A 13,029-nucleotide genomic window follows, 5' to 3' on the forward strand; every position below is an offset into this window, starting at 1 on the left:
CTGAAATAAAAACTGAAAAATGCTCGAAAAACTCAGCAGGTCTGGCAGCATCTGTGGAGCGAGAAAGCAGAGTTTAACATTTGGAGTCCATGGGTGGGATTCTCCGGCCTCCCAGCCATGTGTTTCTCGGTGCGGGAGGTGGCGTGCCGTTTGCTGGCAGCGGGATTCTCTACTCCCGCCGCTGTCAGTAGGATTTCCCATTGATACTACCCCAAGCCGCTGCGAAACCCGCAGGGGTGCGCTGCCAGCGGAACCAGATGTCACGGAAGTTGGAAACATAGTAAATATTAAGGAGGATAGCAACAAACGTTAAGAGTACATGGTGAAATAGGCAGGCGTATGGAGACAAAATTTTACATAGAGAAGTGTGAAGTCATACCTTTTGGGTAAAAGGAGAATTGAAACAATACATTTTTTAATTGGCACAGGAATAGAGAGCCTTTGGGGTATATGTACACATATTTGAAGGTGGCAGATGAAGTTCCAAAGGCTACTTTTAAAAAAAGCATATTGGAATCCTTGGCTTTGTTGGTAGATTCATTGAATAAAAAAGCAGGCAAGTATTGCCAAATATTTATGAAACATTGGTTCGGCTTCAGTTGGGGTATTATGTTCACACTTATAAGCACCACACTTTAGGAAGAATGCTGAGGCATTAGAACATGTGCAAGAGAAAAGTACTAGAATGGTACAAGGGCTGAGAAACTTCAGTTATGTGGAGAGATTGGGGAAGTTGGAATTGTACTCCTTACAAAAGAGTTTAAAGTATTCAAAATCATAAATGGTTTTAATAGAATAAATAAGGAGTACTTGCATAATTATCCAATTGTTGTCGCTGCATAGTTATCTCATTGTTATGAAATCGGCAGTATAAATGGAGCATGTCAGCATTGGATCTGAATTAATTTAAAACATTACTTATTACAATGATTCAGGAGTGCATAATGGTGACCTTAGGTGATCCATTTATTTCCTGGGTACTTGTTAATTATTACATTGAGCAGAAAGAAAACATGTTGTACACTGCCATACCATTCTCTCTCATCTTTAGTTTTATGTAATGTTAGTACTAATATATTTGGAAGTAGCATTTTGATGGAACCCTTAAAGAAATTCTAATGATTAAATTAAAATGTGTTTACTTCAGTAGAAATAAGTTAAAAATAAATTGAAATGGTTAATAACAAAGTAAAATGTTATTATTTGTATTACTTTTCAGCTGGTTTGTGTTCCTTATAATTGGCGGCTTACAATGCTCATTCTAATACTATTAAATGTGGTTGTCTCTTTTGTAACTGAGGTAAGTAAACAATAAAAGTACTTCAATATTTCTCAATTGTAAATGTGATTTTTTTTTTCCATTTATTTTCTCTGTGAAGTAAGCAATCTGTTTAAAATTGAGATATCTGGCTATTTCACAAAGCCTCCAGTTTTCAAAACCACCTTTGGATTTATTCCCCTACCCCAGTGCTGCCAAGTAAATAAACAAAAATGAGAATTTACCATTTTTCAAGGTGGTATCATCACCATTCAATTTTCCAATGTGTTGCATGAATCCACATTGATGCCAATTTAGTGATCATATTGGCAGATTTTGAGCATATATTTACTGGATGGGGATAGAAATGAAAATTAGTGCTATATCTACTTGTTTACAAGAAATCCCCCTCTTCCCACTAATTTCCCAGCATAAAATTGGAAGAAAGTCTGTGATCTGCTAGTTTCAAGTGATTGAGTCACCTGTACACAAAAATGTAACCCATAGGTTTTGCTTTGGGCAACTTTCCAAGCGGCCAGTCCCAAGGCCAGGCTGGGATGACACTTAGCATGTCCAGCAATTTTTCAATGTAATTAGTGATTTAGCCTGTTTGATGACATCTTAGTTGCTGGATCACTTATAGCTGCCACCAGAATGAAATGAACATCCGGAAAATCCACAACATAGAGCTTGCTAGATCGTTTTGAGCAACCTTATTTGAGGTCAATGGTGATCTCTGTCACTTTGCTGCAAACTGTAAAATCCAAGCTGAAGTTTGTATAACCCAATTAATGATTCTAACAATTTTAATCTGGAAAATCCAACCTCAAGTGGGAGTTATCACCGATGATATCATCAAGTAAGCTAAATAGCTAATCACATTGAAAAATTCTCATAAGCAGGTTTTATTATTCTTTTTAAAATAATTTTACAGTGTACAAAATAATGTTTGGGGCATAGGTATGGAATTAAATTAGAAACTAGAAATTCATAAACTTTGAAAATATACTTTTATTATTTTGAAAATCTATTAAATTTAATTGTGTAATGCAGAATTTTGACACACTCAAAATTAGTTCCAAATAACTAGAGCTGTTATTCAGCAATGATTATTTAAAAAACCCCGGTTACATTTCATTCAACAAACATTTTCAAGGATATTTACAGTGCGAATAATGTGCAAGAAATGGAAGTTCACACCAATTCAATGATTCCTGAAGATTTACATCCATGAGGAATTCATCAGTTCACTCGGCAGGATCGGGAAAGTCACAGTAGTTTTGGATTTGAACACAAGTGAGGACGACAGAAGCTGCTGCCAGTTTCACAGAACAATAATAGCCTACATTGACAATTTTGCTGTCACTGCAACCACAAAATTAGGCCTTCATTACTTTTTTTTTAACGGATTTGCCCTTTAGAGCAACTTGACGTGCAGCCCAGCTTGCTCCTTTTATTTGCACTTCCCTCAAGAATTATACCTCTTTCACCGCATATATTTGTGATTCTGATTAAACAATTCTTGAGAAATTCTAAAACAGTTGAATCTAAGATTGAATCTAATGTTATGTAATGAAAACAAAATCTCTGGTTTTTAAAAATACTGCAACCAGAATTTGTGTTCATAGGCAACGTAATTAAGTTAAATTATATGCTTTCTTCCATAAAAAATGTGTTACTTTTCAAAGTGCTTAGGTTTTCCGAGGTATTGGGATCAGTTGTGGACAGGAACTGTACAAGTTAGTTGGGTTGCAGTTAACTAAGCAGGGCTGGGATGAAAGTCTTCCTCGCCAGGAGGTTAACTCGAACTGTGAGGAGGGTTTAAGTTTAAGGGAAGTAGCAGCAGGGAGGATAGACAGGTGCATAGAAAACACGGGACAAAAAGCAGCTGTGTGAATAATGTAGAAAGAGCGGGAATTAGATGGAGGAAAAAATGAATTAGTCAAGCCTGACATTGAAATGTATATGTGTTAATGCAAGAGGTGTTACAAGTATGATCGATGAGTTTGCAGACATTAATTCATAATCATAGAATTTACAGTGCAGAAGGAGGCCATTTGGCCCATCGAGTGCACCGGCCCTTGGAAAGAGCACCCTACTTAAGCTCACGTCTGCACCCTATCCCCGTAACCCCACCTAAATTTTTTGGACACGAAGGGGCAATTTAGCATGGCCTAACCTGCACATCTATACAGCACATCTGGACTGTGGGAGGAAATGGAGCACACAGGGGAAACCCACGCAGACACTGGGAGGAAGTGCAAACTCCACACAGACAGTCACCCGAGGCCAGAATTGAACCTGGGACCCTGGAGCTGTGATGGAGCAGTGCTAACCAGTGTGCCACTATGCCACCACTTGGAGTTTTGATACAAAGGTGATAACTGACACCTGGCTTAAACATAGCCAGGAATGGGAAGTAAATATTATTGGCTACAATGTATTCAGTGCATATAGCGAAGAAGAAAAGGATGATAGGGGATGGGGCAATGATGCAGTATAGATTACAGTTCTAAATGCAGTCAAGACTCCAGAGGGATCAAAGACTGAATCTATTAGGTTAGAGTTAAGGAAGGGAAAAGGACCTGTTACATTGCTGAGAGTTTGCAGAAGGCCCAAATAGTGAGTATGAATTTCAGAAAAATATAAAAATAGTAGAGCACATGTGGAAGACAAGATTTAAATGCAGATTGGGAGGAAAATAATGTAAAGGATAAGAGAGAACAATTCCTGTGCATTGGAGAGCTTTTAATCTGTTGTAGCCAATGAGAAAGAAACCATGCAGCATCTAGTCCAGGAAATAATTATGTCAGACTAACCTGATTGAGTTTTTTGAAGTGACAGGGGGTTAATGAAGGTGGTATGGTAGATATTTTCGAAATTAATTAAATAGAAGCATTTGAGATTAAACAGTGGCAACTTGAATAATATGTTGGTTTAGGTATAGGAGGTGGAGAGTAGTGATGAATGGATGTTTTCATGACTGAAGAGAAGTATTCAGTGGGGTCCCTAGAAATTGGCATTGGGTATTGGTGTTAGAATTTTTACATATTAAATAGTGAGAAGGCCAAAGCAACCGTTCAATTGGCACCCCATCCAGCACCTTAATTCCACCCATCACTGATGCACAGTGGCAGCAGTGTGTACCAACTACGAGATACACTGCAGTAACTCATCAAGGCTCTTTTGAAGGCACCTTACAAACACACTACCTCTACCACCAAGAAGAATAAAGGCAGCAGACGCATGGAAACACCACCTCCAAGTTTCCCTCCAACCCACACACCATCCTGACTTGGGACTATATTGCTGTTCCTTCACTATCAATGGGTCAAAATCCTGGAACTGTCTTCCTAACAACTTTGTGGATGTACCCACACCACATGGACTACAGTGCTTTTACGAAAGCAGCTCACCACTACCACCTTCTCAAGGGCAGTTAGAGATGGGCAATAAATGTTGGCCCAGCCAGCAACACCCAAATCCCATGAAAGAATAAATATATATTTGTTAAAAGCTGACTTGTTCTCTAGAGCAAAGAAGGTTACGAAGAGAAACACATTTTGAAGTAATTTTATTTTTAAATGAAGGGCTTAAGGGGAAATGAGAGAAAGCTTTTTCCGTGTTTTTCTGATCTGGAAAGTTATATCTGAAGTGTTGATGGAAACAGATCTATAGGACTTTCAAAAGACAATTGGACATGTACATAAGGAGAAATAATTTGCAGGATTATTGGGAAAAGGCTGAGGTTTGAGACTAAATTGAACAACTCTTCCAAAGAGCCGGCAGAGACACCACATAACTGAAGTTCCTCATCCTGGTATCATCCTGTTAAACTACCTCTGTACATTTTCCATGGCCTTATGGTTCCATTAGTTATAGAACATAGAACAATACAGCGCAGTACAGGCCCTTCGGCCCACGATGTTGCACCGAAACAAAAGCCATCTAACCTACACTATGCCATTATCATCCATATGTTTATCCAATAAACTTTTAAATGCCCTCAATGTTGGCGAGTTCACTACTGTAGCAGGTAGGGAATTCCACGGCCTCACTACTCTTTGCTGTATGTGCGTATAGGACAGAGGTCAGAGGTAGGTTCTTGCGTAAAGAACCTACCTCTGACCTCTGTCCTATATCTATTACCCCTCAGTTTAAAGTTATGTCCCCTCGTGCCAGCCATATCCATCCGCGGGAGAAGGCTCTCACTGTCCACCCTGCCACATACAGTTTTCATCCTTAACCATTTCATTCACTACTGCAGATTGGTTCTCAATTATTTGTTTCCCATCAGAAAATATAGGTGAGTCAACCGTAGTGTCTTGATTTGGGGGGCCAATTTAGCTCAGTTGGCTAGACAGCTGGTTTTATGATACAGAGCGAGGCCAGCAGCACTGGTTTAATTCCCGTAACGGCTGAGGTTATTCATGAAGGCCCGGCTATTCAACCTTGCCCCTCATCTGAGGTGTGGTGATCCTCAGGTTAAATCACCACCAGTCAGCTCTCCCCCTCAAAGGGGAAAGCAGCCTATGGTAATCTGGGACAATGGCAACTTTACGTACCAATTGATTTGGATCTCATTTCCTCTCAGCAGCATCACAACAAATACTGTGTAAACCAAAAGGAGATATATTGACTACATTGAAGAGAAGCATTGACAACTTGTCCAGATCAACCCACATTCAAAAAAAATACAGTAGATGCTGGTACTGCTACATGCTCACCTGGCAGAGGGCGTTTTAGCATTGGTTAGCTCCAAATTAGATGCCGGGATTGTCTGAGGTGCTTGTTTATTTTGTAGTAGATTGAGCTTCCCTGGGATATGGGCAAGTCGTAGCTGCAATTTGAATCATAGTACAGTTAATGATGCAAGAGCATACTTTGGCAAGTGGCCCTGAGACTGTGTAACAACTATTTCTGACTCAGTAGGTCAGGGAAGGATGAGGCGAGTAATTTTGAAGAAAGCATATGCTATGATTTTCATTTCTCCTTTTAAGCTAAATAGTTACTTAAAATTATTTTTTCTTGAAGCGTCACATACTGAATTTTATATAAAATAGTAAACTCATTGTTGCAAGTAGCTTGCCTCAAATTGCTTTGGGTTGCAGTATTTTCAGAACTTTGTACAATTATGTGCTGTCATATCATCAATTGGTAATCTTTTCTTTTTCTCATTATGTAAGATTAATGATTATGAATTGAGATGCATATTTTGGCCCAGATTTTAGCAGAGTTGGGTGATGTGTTATCTGAGTTGGTTTAACATTGACTGCAACTGGATGCAGTGAGACTAGAAACAGGCTTCCGACACAGGAGATGGTCTAACACTGTTTTATTGAACCTGCTGGTTGCTGTACATAATCTGCTCTGGGTTGACACTCTATTAATCGAAACTGATAACCTCTGACTGGCTTGACCAGACTAGCTCTCTGTCACATGGAGACGGTGCTCACGGCCTTGTGCACTCTAACTATCTCTGTAGCTGTATCCTGTGAGAAGAGGGAGAGTCTTAATGCCTTGTGTGTTTTATAGTGGTGGTGTCCTGTCTGGTGATTGGTTCTGTGTCATGTGTGTTCATTGGTTATCCTGTGTGTCAATCACTGCCTGTCTGCATCTCATTATATACATGAATGGATATTATGACATCTCCCCTTTTTGAAATAAATTTTGGAATGTGGCTGTATATACATGTAGGACTATGTACAAGTGGTGAGTGAATGAACATATGTACATGGGAAGGTGTCTATCGTGCAGATACAGAGCAAACTGAACAAAATTTAGAGGATTCAAGTCTATAGATTCAGTCTTTGTGGTGGGCGACAAATTCTTGTCGATCGCCTCAGAGGTGGAGGGAGGGACGCCGGCACCTGGACAGGCGGGATTGCTGCCAGATCGGTGGCCCTGGGGTGCGAGATGTCCTGACACGGCATGATGACATGCGGAGAAGTGCGGTCAGGTGGTGGGCGGGCAACTTTGCGCAGCGCCCTCCTGTTGTGCCATAGAATGGAGCCATCAGCCATTTGAACAACAAAAGACCTGGGGGCTGCCTGTCTGACGACAACAGCTGGGGCTGACCAGACTCAGGCAACTGGACGCGAACAACATCTTCTGGAGCTTGCGCAGGCAGATCAGTGGCATGAGCATCATACGTGATCTTCTGCTGGTCCCTGGATCGCTGCACTTTCTGCAGCACCGTGAGGCGGTCAAGGTCTGGAACATGGATGGATGGAACAGTTATCTGTAGGTTGCGGTTCATGAGCCATTGCGCCAGAGACAAACCAGTCGGCAGAGGGGTTGCCCTGTATACCAACAGCGCCAGGTTAAAATCAGAGGCTGAGCCTGCAGCCTTGCAAAGCAGCCACTTGACAATATGGACCCCCTTCTCGGCCTTCCCCTTCGATTGCGGGTAATGGGGACTGGATGTGATATGCCAGAAGTGGTAGGCTCGTGCAAAGTCGGACCGCTCTTGGCTGTAGAAACATGGACCGTTGTCACTCATTACTGTGAGTGGTATCCCGTGCCTGGCAAACGTCTCTTTGCAGGCTTTGATGACTGACTTGGACGTGAGGGCTGACAGTTTCACCACTTCTGGAGAGGTAGCCGACTAAAAGCACATAATCACGCCCATTTGCGTGAAAGAGGTCTATCCCCACCTTGGACCACAGAGAGGTCACAATCTCGTGCTGTTGTAGTGTTTCCTTGGGCTGGGATGGTTGGAATTTCTGGCATGTTGTGCAGTTGAGGACCGTGTTGGCAATGTCCTGGCTGGTACCAGGCCAGTAAACTGCCTGCCGATCTCTGCGTCGACATTTCTTGACCGCAAGGTGACCCTCATGGATCTGTCTGAGCACCATGGTTTGCATGCTTTGGGGAATGACGATTCTATCCAGTTTAAGAAGGATCCCCCAACAACCGTTAACTCGTCCTTAACATTGAAGAACAGGGGGCACTGCCCCTTTTGCCAGCCATGGGTGAGGTGTTGCATCACACGCTGCAATAGAGGATCTTTGGCAGTTTCATCGCGTATTTGGACAACTCGTTCATCAGTGGCTGGGGGGTTTCTGGCACACAACTGTACCTGTGTCTCAATGTGGTGAATGAAGCCGCCCTGTTCACACGGCGTGTTGATGGATCGGGATAGGGCATCCGCGATGATCAGCTCCTTACCCGGTGTGTAGACGAGTCCGAAGTCATATCGGCGGAGGCGAAGAATTCGCTGCAGCCGAGGTGTCATATCATTTAAATCCTTCTGGATTATGTGGACTAAAGGCCTGTGGTCTGTTTCCACTGTGAATTTTGGCAGACCGTATACGTAGTCATGAAACTTGTCTATTCCTGTCAGGAGACCCAAGCACTCTTTTTCGATCTGGGCATACCGTTGTTCGGTCGGAGTCATGGCCCTGGATGCATATGCCACTGGAGCCCAGGATGAGGAGTCGTCTCTCTGGAGGAGCACAGCACCAATGCCGTTCTGGCTTGCGTCTGTAGATATCTTGGTATCCTTGGTCGGGTCAAAGAACGCCAGTACTGGGGCTGTGGTGAGCTTCGCCTTCAGCTCAAGCCACTCCGCTTGATGTGCGGGAATCCACTGGGACACTGTGGACTTTTTTTACGAGGTGCTGGAGGGCTGTGGTGTGGGATGCCATGTTAGGAATGAATTTTCCAAGAAAATTTACCATCCCAAGGAAACGTAGGACTGCTTTTTTGTCCTCTGGGGTCTTCATGGCATTGATTGCCAGTACCTTGTCAGCATCAGGCTGCACACCCTGCTGTGAAATGTGGTCACCCAGAAACTTGATAGCAGACTGACCAAATGAGCATTTCGCCCTGTTGAGCTGTAGGCCATTTTCATGGATCCTCTGGAAAACCTGTCTGAGGCGAGCGATGTGATCCTCTGGCGTCGTGGACCAGATGATCACGTCGTCCACATAGACTCGCACCCCCTCGATGCCCTCCATCATTTACTCCATTATTCAATGAAAGACTTTGGAAGCTGAAATGATACCGAAAGGCATGCGATTGTAGCAATACCTGCCGAACGGAGTGTTAAAGGTGCACAGCTTCCTACTGGACTCGTCCAGCTGTATCTGCCAGGAACCACGTGAGTCGTCCAGCTTGGTGAAGAATTTGGCATGAGCCATCTCGCAGATTAATTCTTCTCGTTTCGGGATCGGGTCGTGCTCTCGCATGATGTTGCGATTCAGGTCTTTTGGATCGATGCAAATGTGGAATTCACCAGAGTGTTTCTTGACGCAGACCATGGAGCTGACCCAGTCTGTTGGTTCCGTGACCTTTGAAATGATGCCCTGGTCTTTAAGCTCTTGTAGCTGCGTTTTCAGACGATCCTTGAGAGGAGCCGGCACCCGGCGTGGTGCATGGATGACTGGGGTGGAATTCGGCTTGAGTAGTATCTTGCAGCAATATGGGAGCGTGCCCACCCCATCAAACACATTGTGGTATTGCGTGAGAATGTCATCTATCTCAGCCTGTAGGTTCGCATTGGGCGAGGCAGTTGCAGGTGTAGAGGACATGTCATGGACTCGCTGGACCAGATTTAGGAGTTTGCATGCGCGAGCAGCGAGCAGGGATGCCTTGTCAGGCCGGACGATCTCGAATCTTAACGTCGCCTTGATTGCCTTGTGAGATACACCTAGCTGACACGATCCACTGGCAGCTATGGCATTGCCATTGTAGTCCAGGAGCTGGCAGGCTGGTGAAAGAATGCTTGGTTGGTTTCGGATGCTGTCGAGGTCTGACTGTGATATGAGATTCGCAGACGCACCAGTGTCCAGTTTGAATCGGATGCGACACTGGTTGACCGTGATGACAGCAGACCACTCGTCATCAGGATCCACACTCAGGATTGAACGGCGGTTTGCAGGCGCGGTGGAGACCAGCTCTCGTGTGGTGATGATGCCCACCCGATATGGAGACTCGAGGAAGTCAGCCTCTGGGTCCGTCGGGCTTTCAGGATCAGAATCCTGCATGCCTTGTTGTACGCAGCGGGCACGTCTGCGCTGCAGCTGGGATCGCTGGCTGTTGCTCAGTGGAGCGGACCTGCAGAGGGCCGCATAATACCCAGGCTTTCCACACTGTAGACATCGCCTGCCTTTGGCTGGACATTGCCACTTTAAATGGGCGGAGCCACAATTTGGACAGGTCATGACACTGACGTCAGCGTGTTGTGTGCGCCGTTGCGCATGCACAGTGCGGTCGACCGACGTTCGCACATGCGCAATAGGGCCTTTGTCCTCATCGTCCTCCCGGTCGTGGCGCGCATGCGTAGGGACCCGGGAAAAGCGTGCAAAACGGCCACTCTCCTCGATGCTCAGGCCTTGCATTTTTGCGATGGCCTGCATCCTTTCTGCCTCGTGGGAGGCCAGTTTTGCAATTTCTGCTGCCCTGATACGGGAGTAACGATTTATGGCACGCTCATGGACAACACACGTTTCGATGGCGACGGAGAGGGTCAACTGTTTGATTTTGAGTAGCTGCTCCCGCAGGGAGTCGGACTGGACCCCGAAAACGATCTGATCCCGGATCATGGAATCAGCCGTCGAGTCATAATTACATGATTGCGCTAGGATGCGGAGATGGGTCAAGAAGGACTGAAAAGGTTCATCCTTACCCTGAAGCCTCTGTGGAAGATGTACCGTTCAAAGCTCTCATTCACCTCGACTTCGCAGTGGCTGTCGAATTTCAGCAGAACTGTCTTGAACTTCGTCTCGTCTTCGCCATCGGCAATCATGAGCAAGTTAAAGATGTGGATGGCATGATCCCCCGCAGTCGACAGGAACAGCGTGATCTTCCTGGCATCCAATGCTGCCTCGAGGTCGGAGGCCTTGATATACAGGAGGAACTTCTGTTTGAAGACCTTTCAATTGGCGCCGAGGTTGCCGGAGATCTGGAGTTGCGGAGGGGGCTGGATATTTTCCATGCTGCTGGATGGTTGCTTGCTGGTCGTTGCAGATTCACTCGAGGTAGGTTCGTTAGAGTTAATAGTTCCCTGGTACCATGATGTGTCATCTGAGTTGGTTTAACATTGACTGCAACTGGATGCAGTGAGACTAGAAACAGGCTTCCGACACAGGAGATGGTCCAACACTGTTTTATTGAACCTGCTGGTTGCTGTACATAATCTGCTGTGGGCTGACACTCTACTAATCTGAACTGATAACCTCTGACTGTCTTGACCAGACTAGCTCTCTGTCACATGGAGACGGTGCTCACGGCCTTGTGCACTCTAGCTATCTCTGTAGCTGTATCCTGTGAGAAGAGGGGAGAGTCTTAATGCCTTGTGTTTTATAGTGGTAGTGTCCTGTCTGGTGATTGGTTGTTCTGTGTCGTGTGTGTTCATTGGTTATCCTGTGTGTCAATCACTGCCTGTCTGCATCTCATTATATACATGAGTGGATGTTATGACATTGGGAAGACTTAGTGGACCTTTAATGGTGGGTGGGACAAAGCTGCATAAGTCCCACAACCATTTACAACAGATCCAATGTTTAGTGGTAGATAAAAGGGGTAGGGCATTATTCACACAGATTGACACCCCAAATTCAGCAGGGCCATTTGAACTCCATGCTGAGTTCAAACTTGACCCCATGTTGACTGTTGCAAGGGACTAAAATCATGGTTCTAGAGTTACGAATTAATGTAAACCTCTTGAAGGACAGCTAAGATCTGTATAACTGTCATGATCTCCAATTTTTTTAATGCTCCGCTCTTTAAACTTTTTTTTTTAAAAACAGGCTGCATCTGTTAGAGTTTAAAAAAAAGAACTTCTAGTACATTGCTTTGATTGACAGATGTAAGTTAGGAAAAGAAATTGCATCTGATCATGCAGTTTCAATCGAGCCTTTTGTTTCTTTTCCCCGAGGACAACGTTATATCATTGTGAATGTTTATCTGGGTTTCAAAAGCCAAAATTATCTCAGCAGAGGATCCTGAGTTCACAGTTTGATTGAGTCTCAAGAATCTACTAAAGGATTAGCTGTCTTTGATGTGAGAAATTTGTTTTTATGAAATTAACTGTTTTGTTTTTTATTATCAAGTGTGTAGGTGTGAGAACTATATTAGATTGTTAGAAGTTCATTTTTTCATCCCCTTATGGCACCTGAGGTCTGCCCATGGTGGATCCTGGATGAGTGGTTATCGAAGTAGAATGGGGTATGAGGGATCATGGGATGTTGGGAGAGGGGATGTGAGATGGCATGGAGAGTATGAGTGGCCATGGCGTGAAGGGGTATGAGGGCCAGAGGATAAAGTCCCAGAGATTCACGACAGGCACTCTAATTTGGCAGTCATCTGCCCCCACTGCTGACCTCTGCTTTCCTGATTTGAGCCACCTCTGTAGCCAAAATCTGGCTGTGTGAATCTTAAGAAAGCACTGTAGTCATTTTCCAAATACTTTACACAACTGCAAATTCTGAATGTTGAAATTGATAATTTGCATGCATAAATTAATTTTTCTTTTAGTCTTAATTTTCCCCACTTACTGCAATATCTCACAGACTGTCCTACTTGACTTGATCCTATGGAAACTTGTGTTCAAGAGACAGGGACTGGGAGTTAATCACTTCACAGCCATTTACAAACAGGTTGGACTTAATTCTTCTGTTGCATTGCTATATTTAATGAATTTTTTTTACAAATTGCTTGTGCAACAAAAAAATGTTTTTTTCTGTCTCTTTACCCTTCTCTGGTTGATATTTGTTTTTGCTTGATGTTGCCAGAAGATTCCCTCATTAATTTGCTACTTGGAAGCA

The 13,029-nt window shown here is 43.9% G+C and overlaps 1 protein-coding gene across 1 annotated transcript in view; it reads left to right on the forward strand.

Annotated features, from left to right (window-relative positions):
• atp13a3 (ATPase 13A3) overlaps positions 1-13,029 on the forward strand; it is a 199,503-nt gene that overhangs the window by 177,853 nt on the left and 8,621 nt on the right. The window contains 2 exon segments of the mRNA XM_072474301.1: positions 1,220-1,300; positions 12,775-12,861. Of these exon segments, the coding sequence (XP_072330402.1) occupies positions 1,220-1,300; positions 12,775-12,861 (168 nt within the window).

This window comes from Scyliorhinus torazame, chromosome 14 (genome assembly GCF_047496885.1).
Source record: "Scyliorhinus torazame isolate Kashiwa2021f chromosome 14, sScyTor2.1, whole genome shotgun sequence".
Taxonomy (NCBI): Eukaryota; Metazoa; Chordata; class Chondrichthyes; order Carcharhiniformes; family Scyliorhinidae; genus Scyliorhinus; species Scyliorhinus torazame.